Raw genomic sequence first — 26,400 nt, forward strand, 5'->3', positions numbered from 1 at the left:
ACATACATTTGTGTACATCTTTGTGTTTCAGTGGCTTTTAAGCAGACACATTCGCAAAGACAGCAGCTTTATTCAGTAAATGTTGGATTTTGTGCGGCAGTAACAATTACTAGTAAAGTATTACTGCACTAAAACTTGTGATTGTTACTTCTGAGAAGGATAAGAGTTAGTTCTTGATAGTTCTCTATTTTTGGTTGTTGTTGCTTTTGGAAGGTAGAAGCTGACTTCACTGAAAGTACACCTTGCATTTATATGTTAAAAAAATAGCCTAAAAATACCAAGGAATAAGTGTTTCTACTTGAATAAAAGCACATTTAATTCCTTCTTGAATACATACATTTGTGTATATCTTTACTTTTCAGTGGTATTTGAGCAGAATCTAACTCTTAAAGTGATTTCCTCTCCTGATGAGGATGGTACCTATACTGCCTCCTGCTTTACCAAAGAGTTTGCACCAAAGAAACATGACATCAAATGGCTGAAAATTGGAGCCGACGTCACCAGCAAAAAAAGATCCGATCACTACAGTTTCTGAAACAAGACAGGCAGATGGAAAGAAAGTGTAGAACGCAGCAGGTTTTCTCACAGTAAATTCCAATGACTTGCATGAAGATACTGTATTTATGTGTAATTTTGCAGGAGGCCAAAGTGTATCTTTGAATAAAACTGACAGAGACTACACACTAGGTAACTGATTTTTCCACAACTGCCGATCCAAAAAACAGTATGTTACAATTACACACACGCACACACACACACACACACACACACACACACACACACACACACACACACACACACACACCAATCTATCCATTCACATATATACATAACTTAATGTCTTCTTTTTAAACTTGTACATAAATCTCTCTGTTTAACTGAGTATCTCATTCTGATGGGACAGAGCCAACAGTGACAGTCCACATGCTCCCACAGCTGCACACTGACCAGTTTCAGTCTGAAGATAAAATCACTCTGGTGTGTCTGTTCACCAGTACTGTGAATAAGATGTATAAAATCGAATGGTCAGAAAGTTATGAACGAAATTCTAGACCTTATGCTACAGCCACCGACGACCCTGCACAGCAGAGCAAAAATGACCAGAAATGGCGAAGTATGAGTCTTTACACCACCAGTAAGGCAAACTGGGTCAAAAAAGATCCAACCAAAGAGTTCACCTGCTGTGTCGGAGTTGGACCTAAACATATTTTAAAAACAGTGTCCAGTGCCCATGGTAATTCCATAGAATGTGACTGTAACTACTAAGATTTAAATGTGATATTTTGTGCTTGTGTCATTCTTTGTCTGTGAGAGTTTTCTATATGAAAACCTGTGCACTTGAGATGTCAGTCACTGTGAGACAAAATGTTTGTTTTGTTTTCATCATGTTGTTGTTCAGCCTGTGTGAGTCACAGTGTCCAATTGCTTGATATATGTGCTGTCTGTTTGAAGTAAACGTTGCATGGAAACTCTTTGGTATATGTGTAGATGGAAAACTTGAAGCGTCACAAAAAAAAAGAAAAATTCTTCCATTTTTCACTTTTCTATTAACACCATTAAAGAAGAGAAAAATTGTATTACCCCAATGAATAAATAGAAAACAGATGCACATAGCACTCCTCTAACCAAGTGTACTGTACCTTCTACTTTTTAGAATACCTTTGTGATCTGAGTTGGGACGATGTCACCGCTGAAGAGGATTTTAATAGCCTCTGGTCCACAGCTTCCTCCTTCATATTCTTCATATTCTCTCTCTTCTATAGCATAATCATCAGTCTTCTTAAGGTAAACATGCAATTTATATTTTCTGCATTTCAGTTTTATTGAAGAATGAAGTCTGTGAGTTGTAATGTAGGATAAACTCAATCACAAGAACATGCAGTACACTCAAAAGAGCACTCATAGATCAATTAAAAAAAATTAGGAACAAGGAATTGTAATGTTCTGTTTGCACTTTTTAAAATCACACCTTTATCATGAAAATTATATCATTTGATTTTTAAAGGAGGAAAAAAAATGAGTGTAATTTAGAAATGTTTAGGCTTTAATTTAATCCAAAACTATCTCCTGGAATAAGTAACATTAAGATGTAAACTTAGAGTACATTAGGGTTTACTAGTAATAGTAATTAAATGACTGTTCTTAACAGATTTGTTTTAACCTTCTGATGATTTTTTGTTTTGGGTCTTTTTTTTGCAGATAAAGAGATGATAACAAATGGGATGGAATGGGTGCGCTTCATTTCTAATCTGCTTTTAAAATTGATTTTTCATTTTATATTTATGCACATAATCATTCATTTTTTATATTAAATAGATGTCATATACAAATACCCACTTAGGAGATGTGCAAAATGTGAAAAATAATTAAATAAAATGAAACTACATATTATACTGCATCTTATGGTCATTTCACTTCTGTAAATGCTTCATTAAATTAAAGTTAGGTTAATAAGATTCAGTAAATAACATTTGGCACTTTAAATATTAAACAGAATATGAATGTGAGCATGTAATAAACATCAAAATCATTTTTGATGTCGCTCTATGATTTCTCAAGGTTTCTAAGAATAACACAACAGCATTTGAAGTCAATGTACCGTAAACCTCTGTTATCAGTTAGAGCCTGGAGGTTTTGAGTTTCCTGGTGCACCCCTGGGACCACACCTGCACAACTAAAACTGTGCACCAACCATTACAACTGTGGCATCTGGCAGCTTACTGTATTTGCATCTCCATAGTTCATTTGAGTCACATTTCCAAATTCCTGTTGTCAATTAAGGCCTGATGTTTTTCAGTTTCTAAACGTGCCATCTTTAGAGAGCTGCTTCTCTGCACGTTTGGGGCCACATTTGTATAAGTGGATTTCTTCAAGTCCCAAAAAATATCTTGTTAGGTTGCAAATGCATCCAGCTATAAATTGATACACATGCCTTCAGAAGGCATAAATGTTTGCAGACAAAAGAATATATGCTCAAAATGTAACCACACCCTCTCAAACTGCATTCAAGAAACTATATATATGTATATATATATATATATATATATATATATATATATATATATATATATATATATATATATATATATACACACATATATATATAATTTTAAGCTTAGATGAATAAGTGACCTGTATTAACTCATTCACTGCCAGCCATGAGTCAACGTATGCTTTCAATTGACGTCTATAGACGTCAATGGCAGTGAATGAGTTAATTTCCTATAGTATTTTATTCTATAGGAAAAAGCCCAATCAGCACTGAATTCATGAATGTATCATCAATGCATGACAAGTCTTCCATCGACAAAAGTCGATTGGAAGGTTGCCCCCAACTGCAAACCGCAACAACTGAAGCAATGTGAAGGTGTGTGAGTGACAAAAGCCACAACTCAGCCACAGGAATAAAGGAGACAGGCCCAACCAAAGACAACAAAATTCCAGATTTCAATGAAGATCATGAAGTCAGCAGTCGGTACCTGTGTGCACAGGGATTTCAGCCAGAAACAGGTAGTTCACAACTTCATATAGTGAGGAGACAAAGCAAGAAGCAAAAGCAATCAAGCCTGTACAGTTACACACATATGCATATACTCTCTCACGCACAGATGCACACACAGAAAATCGATGTTGACATTGATCTATTGATTTTGTGTGGGGATTTTTTTTCTTTTAAAAATGTTTTTAAAAACAGGATAATACAAAATATTTCAAACATTAAATCATTCTTGTGTGGACAAAATATAGTACAAGTGTAATACAAATCAATATTCTTAATTAAAATAACAAAAGTAGCATAAACACATAGATTGTCCAGTTACTCATGCATCTAAGTTAAGAACAGTCACTGTTTCCGTTTTATTGCAATTAACATTTTATCCTTCATAATCCATTCAGTTTTAACCACTGTATTGTTTTGAAACCTCATCTAAAACATTTTCATCTGTGCCTGTATAAAAACTCAAAATACACCAAATATGTACAGCTTTACACAGTACCCAGTGAATAACTGAAGTGGGAAACATGATGAAATACCACCACCTAGTGGGTTAGCTTGTTTTGCAGTTAATAAAACAGTTGGAAGATGTTGATGCTTTGAATAGAAGCAGTGCTTGGAAACCAAAGAATTCACTTACTTCATGCAAACATTAAAAGGTGTTTATTATTATTATTATTTTTATGTGTATTTGCATTCAGATAATGCTGCTGTGTGGCTGAGAAACTGAAGCAGCAAAAAAGGAACTCCATCTCTGGCTGCCTCCTTTGTGTATTCAGAGAGGTGACATGTACAAATTCAACCCTTGCTTCTGCTGCCACCTACAGGTCTTTATGTAGACAAAAACATATAGTGTGAAACGGTGTGTCCCTGATTAATGAAAGAATGAACATAAAGTGGACAGAAGTGTACAAAATGTGAGGTTTTAACCAACAATTATTTCCTGTCAAGCAAGCTTAAGTTTAACGTATTTTGAAGACCTAAAAGTCACCAGGTGACTCCAAAAGATTTAAGTCTATTATTCAACAACTCACAGCTACAAAGAAGGAAAATACATTAATGTATTTCCACTCTCATAAAATAATAATACAGATAAAACAGAAATATTCTCTTAAACCTTTTTAAAATATGCCTCTGTTTTTGTGATCATCTTAACTAGAACATCCTGTTGTTTTCATAGTCTAAAACTCTTAAGTTCTGGCAAGAGTGGGAAGGTTTTGGTAAGAGCTTATGTCACTGTGATACTATGGGGGCTACTACACAGTGTTATACCCCATAACAAAAACTATGTTGTGAAACCCCTCTCCTCTTCCTCTGTCCTGTAAATTTTGAAGCACAGTACTGATCAGGTAAAACTAATGAAAAAGGTATATTTTATTTATAAATATATTTAGTCATCATTAATTATTATCCATTAATGACTAATTTAGGCATTTGTAACACACAGTTAAAATGGGGAAATAGGTACAGCAATAATAAAACATACTAATTATTAGAATACACTACGTAAAAAAATAAATAAATGTGTTTTCTATAACTGCAAAGAAGCACACAATAGTAATAACTAATCAATAGTAACTCTTATAATAAAGCTATTGCAAGATTTTATTCAAATTATTAAATCTTTAATTTATATTCATGAAAAGGGGGCCATATTTATATAGAATGGCCACAATATTTTGGCAGAATATTTGTCTTATTGCTTATATTCCATAATGGGTGACAGCTACATGGTGGCAGAGGTTTTTGAACAAACATGTGTCACAGTGTGGAGCGGCCACACTGATTCACACAGTTACAAAAACCTCCTTGAAAGGCAATGTCTTTCTGCTGCAACTAGACTGTGTGATGCATACTGTAAGCACAAACTTCATTAATATAGTTAGTTCTTTTGCATATCCTAAAATTCTGATGGAAATAAGCTTTTTATTACCAAAAAGGAAGATTTAATGATTTGATTGTTGATCCATGCTGTGCAAACAAAAACATATAATAATGAAATAATTATTAGTTCCAAAATTAATTGTGTTCATTAGATGTGTATGACAGTTAGACTGTATGTTAAAAGAGGGCCACAGCTACAAAACCTCTGAAGAAACACTTTTCATTAGACCAGTTACAAATATTAAAAATGAGTTAACTTGAAGACTTTGGATGATAGACTTAAAAACATGTATGTACTCAGTCTTTGTACTTGTTAGGTTTTTTTCCTGCATTTAAAATACAGACTAACAGTTTGTGAAGCACATTTTTCTCTCTTCTGTCTTCTGTAATACTGAGGTTATTTTTTGTAGAATTCATACAAAATGTACCACTTAAAACATTTACTATATTTTCATATTCTTTCATGGAGTTCATGATTAATGAATATGTGCAGATATGATGTCAAGTTTGAAGGGTGGAGTTTTTGTAAAGGGTTGTATTACAGTGCAAAATTACGGCCACAGTGAGACAGACTGTGACAAAAACCTCCTGTCATTGTGAAACATGGGGGATCAAAACATTGTTTCTGTAGAAATCATGAGCATATTTTAAATGGAAACAAAAAACATGTATGATCATTAAATTGAATTTTGCCTTTTTCAGTCCTAATTAATAGAAGGTATAAATGTGTGACGTGTAAGTAGAGCCTTCATCAATATGCAGTCAGCTCTTTAGCATATCCTAAAATTAAAGGGGTTTTTTTTAGAAAAAAAGCAACATTTTTTTTGTTAAAGAAGATTTTGTTAATATCATTATTGTGAAATCAAAACCAAATTATCATTCCTGCTACTGAAAAATTAGAATTCACATAAAATGCAAATGAAAAAAACAAGAGTCTAATAAGATAATTATTATTCCCACAATAATGCATATTAGATGTTTACAACTGCAGTGACTGTTTCGCTACCAGGGGTATATTTTTTATTGAGTTTGATGTATCCTAATCATATTTCAAAGTTGAACTGAACAAGTAAAGGTATATATACAGACAGACAGTTCGCAGGGTGGAGTTTTTGTATAGGACTTCATCACAGTGCAGTATAGCAGCCACAGTGGCACGTACTGTGACAAAAACCTGTCATTGACAAAAACAAAAACATGACATCATTACATTGTGTCTGAAGAAAGCATGAGCATATTCTAAATGGCAGCAAAAGAATATTTGCCAAAGTTCTGTTTATGAAACTTAAACACATCCACTAATATGATGAATTCTCCCTGTATGAACAAAAGGGTTACTGACTACATACAGCATGTATTATAAATTACACTGCATCAAAAAAGTATTTCTTTGCACAAAAAGACCCAAGAAGACAAAGAAAAAGATCATTCACCTCTTTTTGTTTAATATTCAACGCTAACATATTGGGATTTGAAGAAAATATAATCTGATCAAACATTATTCAGCTTTAAATATTGTTCAGCTTTAAAGTTACTGTGCAACTGTGTAATAAAAATGTGCTCACGACTTTGGCCTTGAGAGCGATAAGAAGCGATCGCCTCATCCTGCAGGTGCAAGATATCTGCAAGCGAAGAGACTAGAACACCCAAGGCCGATTTCCTTTTATGGAGTTGTTTTTCTGCTAATGCAGCACTTTCCTCACAACCCCCTCCTGTAAGTTTTAGAGAATATATACCCATCCTCACAGCAAATATTAGGAATCTCCTGATGTGAGCTGTGTTGAGAGGTTGTCTCTGTCTCAATAAAAGTTCACTGATTCCCCATCTGCCGCAGGTGTCCGGTTGTCTTCATTCTCCGCCAGCCTGGTTAAGTCAATTCCTCCTTAACATCTAAAAGAACCTATTTAATGAAGGATGACGGGTTCACTTTGTGTTTAATATTATTCTATTGCTGTTGTTGTTTTTTTTGTATCCTTCAATTGGCGTCACGAACAGGATCCGCTCCAGGTCAACTGGAACGGATGGGAGGACTTCGGCCGTGGTCTGAGTGAACGGAGTTTGGACAAAAGCTGTGTGCACACAAAAACAAGGTAAGCAGACCTTTTATTTCTGCTATATTGAACATTATAAAAATACTTAGTGTCCAAACTCCTAGTAATTCATAACCAAAATTGTCTGGCTTACTTAAGGCTTGTTGAGAATCAGACAAGTGAATAAGAAATAAGTGAATAAGAGATAAGTGAATAAGAAATAAGTGAATAAGTGAATAAAGATAAGAGTGAACTGAGGTCTGACCACGGTTGCAGCCGACGGGTTGCTCTCCGGTGTCGGATACATACCTCAGTGCAGGTCTGGGACCTTGAAAGGGTTTATTAGTAACGCCTTTCTAAACAAATTAAAAGGTTAAAGGCCTTGAGAATATTTTTTAGTAATATTCTCTAAACTACAGAAGGGTTAGGAAGGCCCAGAGGACTTTATTAGAAAAGATCCTCTAAAACTTAAAAAGGAGAAGTACTGGTTGGAGTCCAAAGGAGGGGTCCCTTTGATCAATAGGAGAAAACGGATCTCTTCTTAAAACCCCGATGATTTTAGTGTTTTAAATGTTTTGATGTTCTGTTTGATATTGGACACACATAAATACACGCTGAATGCTTGCTGTGGAACACTGGGCAGGACAGTTTGGTTCTCCGTTGTTCACAGATTACACAATTAAAGGAACTAGGTTCCTCTTTTGGTTAAAATAATACACCACACATAGAATTTTTTTTTTTACACATTTATTACATACATAAGGAGGGTAATGAGTGACTGCAGGTAATGTATGAAGTGTGAATGAGACGTGTGAACAAGGTGACAACCAACTAGCACCCCTATCAGGAAGCTCTAGGCAAGGTTACCCGCCAGACTCCGGTTTGGTAGAAGCTTGGTAACACCTGAAGGGATATTTCAGTGCTGACTCACCTTTAAAGCAGCGCCCCAGCTGTTAGTGCCTAACAGAGGCAGAAACCCAGCTGGCCCAAATTCTCCTTTAAAATCAATAAAAGAACACTCCTCCATTGACAGTAAAATGGATGGAGAATTAGATCGAGAAACTAATGATGATGGTTGGGGTCCCGGTGTTATTCTTAGCACATTGGGAGAACAATTAACATGTGTTGAGACAGTCATCAACTCCACACACCAGCCTAAAGAAGCAAAAAAGCAGAAAGAGTCATTGAGGAAAACAGCTGAAAGGTTAATGAAAGAAAAGGGAAAGGACGAGGGGAGTAGTGGTAACTGGGGAATAATTTGGCAGAATAAGGCTATGCAGGCAAAAGAGAAAGAGGAAGAAGCCAACTCAGCAGCAGCAGGTGCAGGTGTGATGAGCGGGGTGAGACACAGAAAGGAAGCAGATAAGCACGCAGGCCGCAAAGCTAAATTTAATCACTGGGTGTGTTTATGGGAAACTGCAAAACCACACATGAAGAAAAATAGGTCTCAGCCACCTCCCTATTCTGCCTCAACTCCTCCCTCAGCAGGCATATATCCGGTACTTAATATCTCTGGTGGAATAATGACTATTGGAGAAGAACCGCCCGTAGCTCCAACTCCCATAGATACCAAGCATTTTTGCCCAGGAAGCTCCTCTCTGTCGGCGACATCCTCAGCTAGTAGTAGAGCCCCCTCTTCTATGTCCCATTGTTTTGGAACCGGATCTGAGGGCCTAACTGACCCCTTTGCGAGCGCACCATTTGCGGTTCGAATGAACAGACAGGAACCCACTGAACAACAATTAACTGATCAAGAAGCAGCATTACGCAGCTGCTTAAATGAACATAGGTCAGTGGTCCAGGTGAATAATCGTGTTGCGTCAGCCCCTCTTTCCCGGTCCAACCCCTTTGCCAGCACTCCTGTCGCTGTTAAAGGAGATCTGACCGCTACTGCAAAAGCTGAGCCTGGCACTTCACCAAATGTCACAGTTACCATGTCTTTGGTGGGCCGTCAGGATCCGGAAACACAGATGAGTTTAGCCCACGTTTTTGCTGACACTGCTACCCCACCAGGCGGGGAAGAAACTGAGGATACTGATGATGAACTCAGTGACCTTAACAATACACCCCCCTCTACCCCTCCCAGTTTAGGATATCAGACTAGATCTAAGGGCCCTGTGCCTCAGCCTCCAGGCATATTTCCCCTGGTCCAGACTAAAGCGCAACGTAGACCAGTGTATCAACCTTATTCATTCGGAGATGTCCAGGCCCTAGTGGACAAACTCCCTGACATAACGGAGGGAGGGAATGCCTGGTTGGCTGGTTTGGATAAATACACAGCTGGACAGGACCTCGCACTGGGAGATTTTAGAGCTATTATAACTAGGTGCACATCCCGATCTCAGGCAGCGGACCTGGAACAAAATGCGGGTACTACCATGCATGAGAACGAGGTGCCACTAATGCAGGCCTTGAGGTTTATTGGACCGGCCCTGCGCAAACAATTCCCACCCAAAAATCAAGGCACCTTACAGAAATTTAAATGGGAGGGAAAGCAAAATCCCACCCATTATCTAAATCAGGCTGTTGAAGACTGGGTGAACCATACAGGTCATCACCCCAGTAGGACTTGTTCACAGAGCATGTGGTTTAGAAGGGCGGTGCTGAGGGGCATTCCGGAGTCAGTAAGCCAGAAAATGGAGGATAATCCTGATTTGCAGGACTGTGACTTTGCAATCTGGAAGAAACATTTGATTTTTAATCTTAACAAAGTGCAGATTAAGTCTGATGATAAAGCGGAGAGCGTCGAAGATTTACAGTTGCAACTGTTGAAGGTTCAGCTGCAGAAAGCTAAAAACGACCTGGGTGGAAAAGGTGACAAGCCTAAAAAGCAGCTTGTGGCCGCTGCGGCTCCCCCTCCTGGTCCAGTTGCCCCTGATTTGTATCCGAACCCATGGCCAACTGATCCACAGCCCCCCCAGTATGGTGCTTATCACTCCCCGGCCCCTTATGGGCAGAGAGGTTCCCCATTTGGAGGAAACAGAGGTGGTTTCAGGGGAAGGGGTCAGATGGGAGGTGGTAGGGGAGGCCAGATGTATGTTTGTTTCCGGTGTGGACAACCTGGACACTGGGCTAAAGCGTGCCCTTTGAACCCGGCTGCTGGAAGAGGCAGGGGAGCCCGTGGTGGGCCCTATCAGCATCCTGGCCACAGAGGTGGACCTCGTGGTGCTTTAGTTGGAGTGCCCCCGGCCCCACAGATGCCTGTGATGGGGTGGGAGTACTACGAGGGTGGTCCCCAGCTATAGGACACCCCACAGACTGCCCAGGACGGTGAAGGGACAACGGCGGACCCTATGCTGTCCATAACTGTAGATAGAAGAAGAAGCAGCTTTTTAGTGGACACTGGAGCTACGTACTCCACCATTAAGGATGTTGCTCGTGAAAGACTTACTGACAGAGTGATTACAGTGGTGGGCATATCTGGGGAACCTAAAACTCTGCCTTACACCGTGCCCCTCCCCACAACGGTTGGAGATCAGACCTTGTTACACAGCTATGTTTGTTCAAAACAGGCGCCTGTGAATTTACTGGGAAGAGACTTGTTGATTAAATTAGGAGCCACAATACTCTGCTCTTCACAAGGCCTAACTGTGACTCTCCCTACTGGGGTTGTACTTCCCTGCTCTGATGGGCCAGAGGGAGGTGGTCAGTTTCTGCTGCAACCCTCCTCCTGTTTGGCGGACTCTGCTGACATCTACTGGGCATTATTGGAAGTTGAAACACCTGCTGAACCAGGAGTTTGGACTGCTTTTCAGCAATGGCGGCCGTGGCTCTCACTCCTACATCCTTATGTCCCTCCCCCTGACCCACCTCATGTTACACTGTTTTATGACAGGCATGACACCACCTGGTACCAGCACATGTTCCAAAAGCAGTGTGAGGGCCGGGCTTGGTCTCTGAACATGTCGTGCATTTTTGCGGCACCGGAGGGAGTGGCAGCAGCGGTTACTTTTACAACAGATCAATTACAGTGGTACATGATGTCTGATGAGGCAGCTCCCCATGTGTCACTGGCCTTACATCCTGGACACCAGGCTAAGGAGCTGGGTGGAATGGTTAAACGTTCCCTTGCGGCCACTGACTGGACACCTACAAAACTCCCACAGGTTTTGTTTTCTCCATCTACCAAGACATACCAAATTTTAAATGATTGCTTTAATTCCTCAACACTGCAACATGGAGTGGTCAGCGGGTCACATGGAAGAGAACACACAGACCACTGTGATGCTGCGCCTTTACTCGACTCTCTTCCAGATTGTTTGTGGTCCCTTGGACCCACAGATGTAGGTTTAGTTGATGTGGAGCCAGTCTCTTTTCAACTGTCATCTGCTACCCCTTTGTGGCAGCCTCAGTACCCACACAGACCGGAGGCTGAGGCTGGGATTGCAGAAACAATTTCTGGTTTGGTCACTGCCGGTGTCTTGGAGCCCTCCTGCTCTAAGTGGAACACGCCCATCCTACCCGTTGAGAAAAAAGGCACGGGGAAGTTCAGAATGGCACATGATTTGAGAAGGATTAATGCCTTACTTGGCACTCCTACTTTGCCTGTGCCTAATCCTTATGTTGCCTTGACCAACCTCCCACCATCTCATGCCTGGTTCACCTGCATTGACTTGGCTAATGCCTTTTTCTGCCTCCCACTTCGTGAGTCACTGCGTGACATTTTCTCATTTACATTTAGAGGCCGACAATGGCGTTACACTCGCTTACCACAGGGATTTGCCCTCTCCCCAGGACTGTTTAATCAGTGTTTGAAAGAACTTTTACAAACCAGCCCACTACCATCTGACTGTATGTTAATACAATATGTGGATGACCTTTTGCTGTCTGCCCCCACGGCTGACATCTGTTTGGAGGCCACCAGAGTGGTACTTCACCACCTGGCCAACACAGGTTTTAAAGTGAGCAAAAACAAACTACAGATTGCAAGAAAACAGGTTTCTTTTCTAGGCCGCATGGTCTCACAGTCCGGTATTTCCTTGTCCCCAGAACACAGGAACTCCATTTTGCACCATCCAAAACCTCTAACTGTAAAAGACATGTTGTCATTTTTGGGCCTGACTGGTTACAGCAGGACCTATGTCCCAGACTATGTTGGCCTTACTTCCCCTTTGCGCGTTTTGGTAAATGAACAAGGCATGAGAAACCTCTCTGCTCCCCTCTCATGGACTACAGAAACAGAACAGGCGTTTATAAAGTTAAAACAACAGCTTTCTGTCGCCTCTGACCTTGCCGTGCCAGATTATGCTTTGCCTTTTCATCTTGATGTTTCTGGAACTGGAACCCATATCAATGGTATCCTGTTCCAGAAAAAAGGGGGAGAGAGAAAAGTGTTGACATATGTAAGCGTAATGCTTGACAACACTGAAAAACGCCACCCACCGTGCACACAACACGTTTCTGGACTTGCAAAAATCATTCAGAAAACAGCACACATAGTGATGAATCACCCACTAAAAATTTTGACATCACACAGTGTGGTGGCCTACGTCTCCTCACAGGCCTTCACACTCACTTCACTCAGGCAGAGACGCCTCAGTACCATTTTGGAAGCACCACACATCACCTACTCACATGAAGGCATAAACATGGCTGATCACATGGGATCAGGGGAACCACATATGTGTGAAGAGGTTGTGCAGGTACAGGAGAAAATCAGGCCAGATTTGCAGGCAGAACCTCTAATGGATGCAGAAAAAGATTGGTTCACAGATGGATGTTGTTTCAGAACTGAAAGTGGAATGTTGAAGGCTGCATGGGCAATAGTGGAACAGACAGACATGAGATGGAAAACAGTGAAGGCAGAGCAGTTGACAGGACAACAGTCTGCACAGAGAGCTGAACTGAGAGCGGTGATTGAAGCCTTAAGGATGGGAAAGGGACAGAAAGTGAATATATACAGTGATTCAGCTTATGCTGTGGGAGCAGTGCATGTGGAGCTCAAGCAGTGGCTAAGAGCTGGTTTTTTGACAGCCAGCGGAAAGCCTATTAAACATGAGATAGAAATGAGGGAATTAGCGGAAGCACTGTTGTTACCTGTTAAGGTGGCAGTGGTAAAATGCAAAGGACACAGTGCCGGATTGGACTTAGTGGCATTAGGTAACAAACAGGCCGACTTAGTAGCTAAGCAGACAGCTGGTTACTTACCCTCCCTGATTATGGTAATGGACCCAGAAGCCACACCCCCTCCAGAAAGACCACCCATACAACTAGGCCTAGCCACAATCAGAGAGTTACAGGACAAAGCCAGCCCCCAGGAAAAATCATTATGGGTAACAAGAGGGGCCACAAACACAGATGTTTGGCGTGGCCCAGATGGAAGGCCCATTCTACCGCCAGGGGTCAGACAGACAGCAATGGAAGAGGCACATGGAGTGGGGCATGTGGGACCTGCACAAATGATGAGGAACTTAGCCGCCTGGTGGCACCCTTATCTAAAAGACATGACAAAATACATGGTTAAAACCTGTAAGGAGTGCAACCAATTTGGAATCAAGCCCGCCTTCAAGCCAATAGCAGGGTACTTCCCCATCCCACTTTGCCCAGGGAAAGAAATAATCATTGATTACACAGACATGGTGGACAGAGTAGGTAGTTACAGGTACCTGCTGGTGGCTGTGGATGCATTTTCAGGTTGGCCAGAAGCCTGGCCGACAGCAAGTGAAAACAGTAGAACTGTGGTGAAGTGTCTGATTAATCATTATATACCACAGCATGGGTTTCCCGAGGTCATAAGGTCGGACAATGGTTCACATTTCAGGAACCACGATCTGCAGAGGGTTGAAGCCGCATTAGGTTTGAAACATAAGTTTGGCTCAGTTTACCACCCCCAATCCCAGGGGAAAGTGGAAAGGATGAATCAAACTCTAAAAACTAAATTGGCTAAAATCTGTGCACAGACCAAATTAGATTGGGTTAAGGCATTGCCTCTTGCATTAATGTCCATAAGATGCTCAGTAAATCAAACCTCTGGTTACACTCCATTTGAGTTGGAGCATGGCAGGCCTTTTCCTGGCCCCTCCTCTCGCCTGTTAATGTCGGATGAAGCTGATTCAGACCTCGATCCGAGGACATATTATAACATGCTCCGCAGTTTTGTTGCCCAGTATTCCTCACAGGTCGCTGAAAGAAACCAGCAAGAGCTGAAAGAGGCGGCTACACCTGGAATGGACTACGTCCTCCTGAAAGTCACAAAGAGAAAGTGGGCTGAGCCTCGCTGGACAGGCCCTTACCGCATAACAGAGCGGACCTCCCACGCTGTCAGGCTCGAAGGGAAAGGTGACACCTGGTTTCATTACACACAGTGCGCTGCTGCCACCGAACCAGGAAGAACCTTGAAAGAGGTGCAGAAGGACCTGTCAGAAGGAGCTGCAACAGCATCACCAACCACTTGAGGGAGCCAAAACTCAACCTACAAGCCGGCTGGTTACAAAAGGGGGTGTTCTTCATACTGAACTAAACATTTTTATTTTTCTATTTTTAACATCTTTTATGACTTTGCTTTTATATTGGCTTGAGTTTTTAAGATTTACATTTTACATTGCAATAGTTTTAACCGCTGAAAGCTCATTTAAAGTTGTGTCACTGATACTTTTTGTTGCTCTTTAACTCCTAGAACACGCCCTTGGCGAGGTGGGGGGAACTGGACCACCTTTCTCTGCCCCATCATCCTCTATTAGAAGACATCCAAGCTAAGTAAACATGTCTTGGCCCTTTCCCCCTGAAATGACAGGCAGGCAAAGATGTTGCGTCTTTGTTTGCTTCCTGGCCCTGGGTCTCATTCCCATTGGCATAATCCTGATCTGTGAAGGGCCCCCGACACTTCTGACACCTTCAAGTTCAAAAGCTTCGCCCCCTTCTGACAGTCCCAATCTGACAAATGTAGCCCCTAGGGTCTTGCCCACCACTTCCTCTCCAGTTTTGCCCACGCCCGATCGATTTAGAAAGAAACGAGACACGGTTACCTCCTGTACCCCAAGTACGACTAGAATGATTACTCTCTGTGTCCCCAACAATAAAAGTTGGGTAGTCGAAATAGATTTCGCTAGCTTCCCAGTCACTCCCGTCACCAAAGACCAAGGGGGGGATCTTTTTAACCTTGCAGTACATCTCTCCTCCTCAGTGTGGTATATAACCCTGGGAGGTTGGCATCAGTGGAAGTGGTCCAGTTTAGTGTCAGAAACGGACCTCGATTGGTCCAAGCACTCTAGGGGTCAGGCTTTGCACTGGAGAAACCAAAATATGCTCAGAATAGCAAAAAAACCGGATCTTTCAGGCTTAATTTTTACCCTAAAGGATCTGGCCTTGACCTCCTGTCAACAATTTATACTTGCCCCTTGGACTGATCGCACCGCCCTGTATTGGCAAATGGAAATATGCCCTAGCGTTGGTGCAGCTCCAAGCTCTGTAGTTAAAGATGATAACCCCACCTTTAATGGCCCTCCGGTGACATATACAAACGGGGGGAGAAACGGCCGAATACGCATTGTAGACACAAATAAAATGTCTAAAGATGACCTCTTCCAAATTCTAACCGGTATTTCTGGAGCAACAAACAACTGGTTACTACTAGCTGAACAAGCTGCTGACAAGACGGCTTCCGACTGCATAGTGTGTATGGGAGCCCGCCCCACTTTAAGAGTTGTACCGGCGCCAGTCAATAGTGCATGCCTCCTGCATCTTATGAACAATACAAAACGAGGTCATTGCTCATATCTGGAAAACCACTTTCCTAAAACTCAACGCTCGGTCTCTAATAAACCACCTTTCTTTTCTTCAGATGTAGCTGTGAACAATTTCACTTGTATTAACCTGACTGGCAATGCAGTAAAACTAGGTAGCTTGAACTCTTCTTGGTGCACTGAGATGACGGTTATGAAACCAAACTTCCGACCTACGGCTAGGGCTGATTTGTGGTGGTGGTGTGGCAATAACAAGTTATATGATGGTTTCCCTCGGGATGCGTCAGGTCTTTGCGCTCTCATAACTCTTATTTTACCTGTTTTAGTCACTCCAGTAGATCTCTCTATAAAAGTACACGAAGTTGGCCTCCCATCCTCCTCTGAACGCCGCTCTAAACGTTCTCTAATCCCAGGTTCAGCTCATAATCCAACCTATATTGATGCTGTAGGTATACCCCGTGGGGTCCCCGATGAATATAAACTGCGAGACCAGGTTAAAGCAGGATGGGCCTCGATACTTTGGATGGTTGAAATAAATGCGAATGTAGACAGAATTAACTACATTCACTTTAATGTGCAACTGTTGGCTAATTACACTCGAGATGGTTTTGAAGCTGTGCATGCACAGTTATCTGCCACTTCCCTAATGGCTTTCCAAAACAGGGTCGCAACGGATTTTCTCCTCGCAGAAAGAGGCGGAGTCTGCAGCCTTTTTGGTCAGGAGTGCTGTACCTATATCCCCAATAACACAGCTCCTGATGGTTCCCTCACTAAAGCTATTACTGGTCTCACAGCTCTTACTGTTAAAATGAAGGAACACTCGGGCGTTGATACTGCCATGTGGGACTCTTGGCTTAACATGTTTGGCAAATATAAGGCCCTTGTAGCTTCCATCCTAGTTTCCATCTCAGTTTTTGTTGCTGTCCTAGTCACCTGCGGTTGCTGTTGTATTCCATGCATTCGATCCCTCTTCCAGAGACTGATTGTTACAGCTCTCACTCCTGAGGATAAGGATCTCGCCCGGCAGATGCCTTTATTGGCTACTCAACTTCCCACCTCCTCGCCAACGGATGATGAAAACTCTGATCGTGAGGGTGACGAACATTATCGTCTTTCTCTTGTTTAAATGCTTCTAGAATGGTTGTTTCTCTGTGGTGTTTTGTATTAGGCTTGTTATTAATTGTTTCCCTCACCCACTTCCTCTTGAAGGATATATCTGGTTGAACTGTGTCTGGTCGGGTTGTGAGGGTTAAGCGATGTTCTCAGGGTCTCCGGACTTAAGCCTGAGCGAATGTGTACTCCCACCACTGGATATAAATTGTTTTTTTCCACACCCCTTCCTCACGTTTTACCATATTCACTTTTGAATGTCCTTAGCAGTTACCGTTCTGGGTTTATTTTACGGTTGATTTATTCTTTCACATTTTCACGTTTATATCTCTCATTATTATAGTATACTCTGTACTCTCCACATTTTTATCATTACTTATGCTTTTTGGTTGCTGGGTTACAGGAACTGTTAATTTTGTGTCACTACCCTGGTTGCACTGACTCGTTGTATCCTTGTGTGCAGGACAGCTGTTACTGCTTTCGTCGGGAACCGAGACTGCTTGCAGCCGACCCCTGGGCAGGGTGGTGCCTGGACTCTTTTCTCCTCATCTGCAATGACAGATAAAGACAAATGATAAGACCCGAGGAGTTTTTCGAGCCAGGCTTCGACACGTCTCTGTGTTCCTTTGAATGTTACTTATTTTTGTGTGTTGACCCATTTAAGATGGGTCAAAAGGGGGATTTGAAGAAAATATAATCTGATCAAACATTATTCAGCTTTAAATATTGTTCAGCTTTAAAGTTACTGTGCAACTGTGTAATAAAAATGTGCTCACGACTTTGGCCTTGAGAGCGATAAGAAGCGATCGCCTCATCCTGCAGGTGCAAGATATCTGCAAGCGAAGAGACTAGAACACCCAAGGCCGATTTCCTTTTATGGAGTTGTTTTTCTGCTAATGCAGCACTTTCCTCACAACCCCCTCCTGTAAGTTTTAGAGAATATATACCCATCCTCACAGCAAATATTAGGAATCTCCTGATGTGAGCTGTGTTGAGAGGTTGTCTCTGTCTCAATAAAAGTTCACTGATTCCCCATCTGCCGCAGGTGTCCGGTTGTCTTCATTCTCCGCCAGCCTGGTTAAGTCAATTCCTCCTTAACATCTAAAAGAACCTATTTAATGAAGGATGACGGGTTCACTTTGTGTTTAATATTATTCTATTGCTGTTGTTGTTTTTTTTGTATCCTTCAGTTTATTTCTCTTCTGTGGGATATTTGGCCTTTGTTTGAACTTGTTCTTAACTATACAAACCACACAGTGTTATACCTGACTAAGGTATCTAAATGCGTGTTACTATTTAGTTAATAACTAGGTTTCAAGACATATAATAGTTAGGATTCAAGGTTTAAAATAAAATAATAACACTAATAAAAGAGATATATAAAACTGAAAAAATAATAGACCACACTTTCATGAAACTGAATCTTAAAAAAATCTTTAAAAAAACTGATAGTGCAGTTGCAAAGTAGCAGAGGTTTTCGTATCACTAGTTGCAACAGTGGATATGATGGGAGCCACAGTGAAATCTGGCAATACAAAAACCTGTCCTAAACTTATACAGAAAGTCGCTAAGCCTCAAAAATGAGAAATTGTGTTACTCTGCCACATTTCAGAAGAAAGGTTATATTCATCAGAATACTGTACTGTTAGCAATCTGTCTGCAATTTATAAGTAAGATGACAGTTATTACCTTTATCTGATGGCGTTTGATTTTTGCTGTGAAATGCGGATGGTTGGGATCCTATCCTGCCCTGTATCATTGGTGTCATGGGTTAGGGAATGTTTTCTTGGCACACTTTGGACATGAACTGAGCATAACTTAAAGGCCAGCTACCTAAGTATGATGCTGACCATGTCCATCCTTTTATGACCACAGTGTACTCATCTTCTGATTGCTGCTTCTAGTAGGATGATGTGCCATGTCACAAAGCTCAAATGAGCTCAATCATTGGGACCACAGTGATACTTTATCTGGCAATACAAAAACTTGACATGAGTTGAATTTATGCAGAAAGTCAGTGTACTTCATAAAACATGAAACTGGTTCAGTGTGAACAAAAGGGCTATTGTCACCAGTCAAGGAAAATTCTAGAAAATGTTGTTTAGGTTAGTATGTATTTATTTATATATGTATTGTATTATGAAAAACAAGGAATATTACAGTACCACTGCAGGCCTTATGGATTTGGTTAAACTAAGGCAAAAATCCGTACTTGAAGTGCAGGCGTTTAGTCATTACAATGGGTAGTTTGTGAGCTGTTGTTTTTGTATGGGGTTGAACCACAGTGTACTATAACAGCCACAGTGATGCATCCTGAGGCAAAAACCTCACAGCACTAAGAAAGTGACTATATGTGATGGTGATAGAGCAAAACAAGTCATTAGGTGAGACAAAAAGTGTTTTAGTGTCCTTCTTCTACTGTATATAAATACATAAAATAAAACCAACCCAGTACTAGCAAGGTGTACCTAATAAAGTGTCCATAAAGTGGCAAGTAAATATATATAGGCATCCCTGCTTAGTGTAAACAGTGCAACATGCAGAACATGCTGAACATGGACCCTAGCAGGCAAAGTTTTTGTAAGAGTATGTGACACTGTGGGATGGAACCCACACTGTTAAATGGCAATACAAAAACGTTCTTTTTTGAAAGGAGAGAATATGCGGGGCAATTATTCTTTATATAAAATATATTAAAAGAAATAACTTTTTGACTAATAAAATCCAAACACTAGAAATTATATCTTATACATGACCTAGTATATACCAATGAAATACAATATATATTCGCACAAGAAACAAATAAATAAACATTAGAAACGGTTAAGAAAAAACCCTGTTATGCTTTGCTTTAAACTCTTCTCTCATTCAGATAAGGAAATGGCATTTGTCAATTCAGCTATTTTACTGTTGTGTTATGAGGCTATAAAATGAAATAAGTAAATAAATATTACCGGTATACAAATATTATATAACGTGTAAAAGTGAAGTCATTGTGAAATATATACCAAACTCAATAAATAATGACTTTCGAAAAATAGCAATTTTGCTATTTTTCTTTAAATAAACATGAAGTCTCATATAGATAGAAAGGCATTGTATGTGCAGGCAGAGCTGCAATGTTTTGCAAAAGTTTAATTGTACACAAATATTTTTTGTAAAGATGTTTTTCACTGGTATTTGCGTTTTAATTGGGCAGAAATTTAAAGAGAATTCAAGTTCTCGCAGAGATGAGAATTTCATTTAAAAAATTGTCAAAAACGTCATGTTTAAGCTGATTGGGAAAAAAAGGAAAAGAAAAAAAAGAAAAGTTTTGGTATCATCAATGCTAGTTTTAAGTTAACTTGGCAGTAGCTGAAGCTAAAGACATATTTTCATAATTTACGACGGCTCCAAAAAGTCACATTAAATAAGCTGGCTAGCAACTGTCTTCAATACCAGCTGAAATAGTCAGAAGTCTATGGCTGACAAAGTTCGCAGCTGGCTAATTACTCTATGAGCTAAACAAACAAATGGCATTTTGGCAGAAACTTTGAAAGCTAAATTCTTTGCTGAGGATGACAAAAGAGCTCCAACTAGAATGTGCAGAAGCATGTAAGCATGGTAGTTGGGATGGAGAGCAGTAAGAGGTGTACAATTATTTTCTTGAACTACAATTTCAACCATCACTAAAGAAAATACAGATCAAACAACAAATTCATGAAGATCAATCCCTGCGTTTAGATCAATTCTTGTCAGGAAAGCCAAATATTCTTTGCATAGTCATAAACCGATGTAAAATTACTTGTTAAATTATTATAAATATGAAGAAATAATGAATGCATTATAGTCATCGTGCAATGAAAGGTTTTTGTATGGATTTGAGCCACAGTGTATAGTGGGAGCCACTGTAACACAGTCTATGACAAAAACCTCATTCAACTGAAAACAAAACACAGAACAGAAAATTGATAAAGAAATAAGCACTAGTGGTTAACAACATTTGCTTTTTGTGTGTTTTACAAAAATATATAAAAGGAAAAACTGTAAAGAAGGGGTTATATTTACAGCAACAGCGATTTTGAAGACACTATGAGCTTTCGACTGATAACACTTCCTATGCATTTATTTAAGCAGCCATTAAAAAAATGTTAACATACAAAACATTCATACGAAAAATGTAAAGTAATAAAAAAGATGTTATGTCTTTAAAAATGATTTAAGATAACTTTAAAGATTCCAAATAAAGGAAATAATATTTGTTTTCCTGCTTATCCATACTATGGCATAGGTTTTTGAAGTGTTGTGTGTCACAGTGTGGGGTGGCCACAGTGATTCACACAGTTACAAAAACCTCCATAAGCGACGTAAAGTCTTTCTTTATGAAATCCTTTCATTATAATTTTAGTAGTGTGCGACATGAGTGGTCATGTTGTAAATCATACATGCAAAACCTTAAAAACATAATAACATGTTATTGATGTAAGGACAAGCAAGGGCATATATAACTGTAACAGAGAAGCTATTGAAAGACTGAGCTATTTTTAAATAATAAGATTTAAGCTTTATCCACATAGCACAGCATATAACTATGAAATATAGTATATGTACAAGCACACAAATGATTATTATTAAAATAAATTGAAAAGAACTAACATGTGCTGCATCTAATCTGACAGAGCTTGAGCTTTTAGAAAAGGTGTAATTGCAGGCACTATTTTTTTTTAGTTTTACTATAATTACAATTTAATTAATTATATGTATTTTCTTTTGTTTCACTCTTGACAGGTAATACAAACAAGAGGAATAATTTGCATTATCAAAGTCATACACTTTATATTGCTCTTTTTATATTGTTTCTGTGGAAGATTTTTTGACAGCCTGTCTGTAACTGTAAGCCAAGTGTCTAAGTGAGGACAATAAAATGACTGAACTGAGCTAAACTGAAAATCATTATACATTTTATTTTTCATTGAACGTTTTAAACAACAAAAAATATTTGTTTTAACACTAATTGGTAAACATATAAGTAGAACATAAGCCACAGTGGCAACTACACTGTGGCACAGGTTCTTGCATCACTATGTGTCACTGTGTATATAACTGGGGCAGCCACAGTGATTCACATAGTTACAAAAACCTCCTTAAGAGAGAAAAGGCATTTTTGCTGTAAAAAAGATATATATGTGCATATTACAAGGGGACCTTCATTAATATACAGGCAGCTCTTTAGCATGTCCTGTGCCACTGAATATTGAGAATTTACACACAGACAGTAAAATTATGGAATTATGTATATGAAATGTGCTCTACAGTTATACTGTAATATATATATATATATATATATATATATATATATATATATATATATATATATATATAGTACAGTATAACTGTACTATATATAACTGTATACATATACAACTGTATATGTATACAACTGTATACATATATATATATAACTGTATACATATACAACTGTATATGTATACAACTGTATACATATATATATATATAACTGTATACATATATATATATATATGTATATATGTATATATATATAGTACAGAACTACATATATATCTATATCTATATATATAGATATAGATATATATAGATATATACATATAACGTCATCTTATACATGGAATAGTAAAAACAGTAAACAAAATATTTATCAGAGGTTTTTGTATGGCTGCGTGCCAGAGTGTATAACTGGGACCACAGTGATATGTGACAATACAAAAACCTGTCCTGAGCAGAATTTATGCAGAAAGTTACTTTACTCAAAGTAACTTTGTGTGAGTGTGTGGGCTGATGTTTTTGTTCGGGGTTGAACCACAGTGTACTATAGCGGCCACAGTGACACATCCTATGACAAAAACTTCATTCCACAAAGAAAGGGGCATTGTGTATGGTGATAATGCACTGAAATAGTAAAAGTCGTTAGTTAAACTTCAATTTCTGTTTATGTAACAGAAAAATGGAGCATTGAACTGAACATTTCAGGAGCCACTTCAGGAAATGTTTTTGTATGAGTATGTGTCACTGTGTGGTGGAACCCACACTGTTAAATGATAATACAAAAACACATCTTGTACTGAACTATGGCACATGTTGTTCTGAAAAGAGAAAATTCACTGACACATTTAAAAAGGAGTAAAAAGCAATTTTGTTTATGTTTCTAAAAGCACAAATATTCATTATAGAAAGTAGTGAAATTAGTTGTTTTGACTTATAAATTCCAAGCACCATAATTTCATTGTGATTCATTTTTCTTCTATCCATAATACCCCATATACCCATCAAACACAATATGTTTACATATTAAGCACAAAAATATTGAGGTCTCTCAGATTAGATCAATACAACAAGAAAATTTAAAAAAAATGCTTCAAATTCTCACAAATGCCACAATTTCATTAACTCTAATGTTTGTCTGTCACTGACTTAATATTGGAATGGCTTTTTTAATTACCAAAAAAGGGATTGTGTTAACTAGGCAGTAGGTTTGAGCTAGTCATTTAGCTTGACCATTTTTGTATAGGGTTGTACTACAGTGCACTATTACGACCACAGTGATACACACTGAGACAAAATCCTTCCACTCAGAAAGATGTGATGCTGATACATAAAACAAGTACTTGAGATAGCAGAACTTTTTATACACACACTTTAGATAATTCTGTAAGAATCAGGTTAAGATCATTAGTAATAAGTAATAAGATCATAAATTGTCCTTTCTTACATGTAGCATGGAATGTAATCCATTTCTATTTACACAACTGGGAATATTCAATACTAACTCAAATACTAGAATCAGTATTCTAACGTTGTACAAAAACTAGACTAACAGGCATATTTTCAGAATTTAGAATGGCTCCAAAAAGTCACAGTAGGTAGGTTGGCTAACCCTAGTAAAATAATTGTCTTGAGTGTCAACTGAGATAATCAGAACTTTAATGACTGATCAAGCTGGTAAATTAGTTTGCCACTGGCTAGACAAAGCCTTCGCATTAGTGCTGTTTTTGTCTTCATTGGGTTTTTTTTTTTGTTGTTTTTCCCAGAAAGTCTCATCTTCTCAAACTGGTACAACATCTCGCTCATTATAATCTGTGAATCTTTGAGCTTTGAGCTGTACTGATATATCATTAAAGGGGTGGTCAAAACTGACAAAACATTTGGCTTTAATCCAGCATGACATCAAAGCCCAGCCGACACCAGCAAACTTTGACACTTTTGTCGTCAAGAGCAGATTACGGGAAAGCAGAGCATGAATAATCTTTTAGATAAACGTTTTCTTCAACTAAAATTTCAACGTTTACTGGAGGAAATGCAACGGATGCCTTGAGGGTCAATCCTTGCAATTTTCATGAAAAGTAATATTCAACAAAATATATGAAGGAATAGATTTTTTTTCACTTTTGTCTTGAAAAATTGTAACACTTGTATTTTTAAACTTTTTTGTTGTAACTTTTTTTGATTAATTTCAGTCCATATATTATGCATAGTCACAAACAAATGTAAATGTAGTGAAACAAATGATATTGAAATAAAATTTAAATTATTTGTTAAAGTAATATAAAAATCTTAAAGGAGTGCATGACAGCCAGTGTGCTGTAAAGTTTTTGTATTGGGTTGTGCCACAGTGGATAACAGTGGCTACCACTGTAACACCTTCTATGACAAAAACCTGATTCCAAACCTGATTGAAACAAAATGACAAACAAATAAACAAACAACAGTGAGTGGGTAAAGAGATGGCTTTTCTTTCCCGTATGTGCCTCACACACTATACAAAAAACAAGAATGTTTGATAAGTCATATTTACAATAAGAATCCTTTTAGAACACAATGAGCTTTAAACTAATACATCATCTTTAGCATGTGTTTAAATAGTTATTTATCAATAATTTAAAATATTATTAGAGTAAATGTTATTTGCGATGATAATAACTAAAACTCAAAACTTAAAGTTCCAAGAGTAACATTTGAAATTAATTGCAGCAAAACTGAAAAACACTGTGAAAAAAAGTGAAAAACACTGACTTGTGCACACTATCAGACAAAGGTTTTTGAATGGGTATTCCTCACTGTGTATGGTAGTGGTTGGGGCTCACAGTGTTAGAAGGCAATACAAAAACCTCTCTAGTAAATACCAAAGGTTACTATATCTTTAAAAACAAACAAACAAAAGAATTCAGTTAATTTCCATAAAAATATAGGTTATGAAAGTAGTTTCATCTTGAAAAATATGGCAATTTAACAGTTTTCCTTATTTGCTTCTGATTCATCATAGTTAACATAGTTCATAAACTAACAGACAGACAAAGTAAAATAGTGTTAAACTAATATAAGAAGCATTAAAGTTGGAACCAGTGTGAAGTGTCATGATAGCCAATGTACATGGGGAAGTTTTTGTACAGGGTTCAACAACAGTGCACTATAACAACCACAGTGGTATATCCTATGGCAAAAACAATGGCCAAGATCACGGCCCTTTTCCCTCCTGCACATGGTCAGCTGTGGACACAAGTAGTAGTACCGGTGGTAGTTGTTCTTATTATACAATTTTCTGATCCGCTTGGAGCTGGGAGGGCACATAAAATAGTGTTAACTGTTATAACAAGTTGGAGCCTCGTATATACCCTAGAATGACCCAATTTATATAATTCAAACACAAGCAAGTCCTCATATAATCCTGTATGTGGAAAGTGTAAGACTGGTATATTTCTTAGGGAAAGCAAAAATGTTTATATGTTGGTAGTCATGTTTTCTTACACCAGTACTTATGTTAGAACAACACCAGCTAAAAAGTTATAGTTTTTTAGCCCTTATTTTGATAGAAATAAGAATAATATTTGGATCTTTACAAATTAAAATGCACCAAACGTATTTTAAATGTTATATATTACACTTTATTTATAGTTAATTTTACTTCAAATGTATTTCTTTCCAAAAGTTAAAGTATTAAACCTATATACATTCAGGGGTATTTTCAAACTTTCAAAGGACATCATTTCGGGTTTATATTATTATAACACACAGGAAGCAGTCTTCACCACAACAACAGGTGTTTCCACATGCAGTTAACAAACTGAAACTTTGGACTGACAGCAAAAAGCTCAGCACTGATAGTTCTTGTTAATATATTGGACAAAGCAGGAGAGAGACAGTGTTTGTATGTTTTCAGCCTCAAAATAAATATTTCAGTTATGGC

General features: G+C 38.7%; 4 protein-coding genes and 1 long non-coding RNA gene across 5 annotated transcripts in view; all 5 read left to right on the top strand.

The window, feature by feature from the left end:
* Window positions 1–26,400, top strand: part of LOC146575960 (immunoglobulin mu heavy chain-like) — a 526,942-nt gene that overhangs the window by 489,808 nt on the left and 10,734 nt on the right. The window lies entirely within an intron of this gene.
* Window positions 501–2,344, top strand: LOC146575968 (uncharacterized). Its single transcript, XM_085270909.1, has 4 exons — window positions 501–687; window positions 905–1,234; window positions 1,655–1,785; window positions 2,200–2,344. The coding sequence occupies exons 1-4, from the start codon at window positions 624–626 to the stop codon at window positions 2,209–2,211; spliced, it is 537 nt and encodes a 178-aa protein (XP_085127035.1). The 5' UTR covers window positions 501–623; the 3' UTR covers window positions 2,212–2,344.
* Window positions 6,853–18,238, top strand: LOC146575969 (uncharacterized). Its single transcript, XR_014892200.1, has 2 exons — window positions 6,853–7,470; window positions 17,665–18,238. It is a non-coding gene; the product is annotated as an uncharacterized LOC146575969 (long non-coding RNA).
* On the top strand, window positions 7,714–10,655 carry LOC146575970 (uncharacterized). The gene has a single exon (XM_085270903.1). It carries the CDS (start codon window positions 8,448–8,450, stop codon window positions 10,653–10,655), a length of 2,208 nt encoding a protein of 735 aa, XP_085127029.1. The 5' UTR covers window positions 7,714–8,447.
* LOC146575971 (uncharacterized) lies at window positions 15,108–18,238 on the top strand. The gene has a single exon (XM_085270904.1). It carries the CDS (start codon window positions 15,112–15,114, stop codon window positions 17,215–17,217), a length of 2,106 nt encoding a protein of 701 aa, XP_085127030.1. The 5' UTR covers window positions 15,108–15,111; the 3' UTR covers window positions 17,218–18,238.

The sequence above is a fragment of the Mchenga conophoros genome, linkage group LG4 (genome assembly GCF_057382185.1).
Source record: "Mchenga conophoros isolate Kocher_MC1m ecotype Shallow Benthic linkage group LG4, M_conophoros_male_GT1.1, whole genome shotgun sequence".
Classification (NCBI taxonomy): Eukaryota; Metazoa; Chordata; class Actinopteri; order Cichliformes; family Cichlidae; genus Mchenga; species Mchenga conophoros.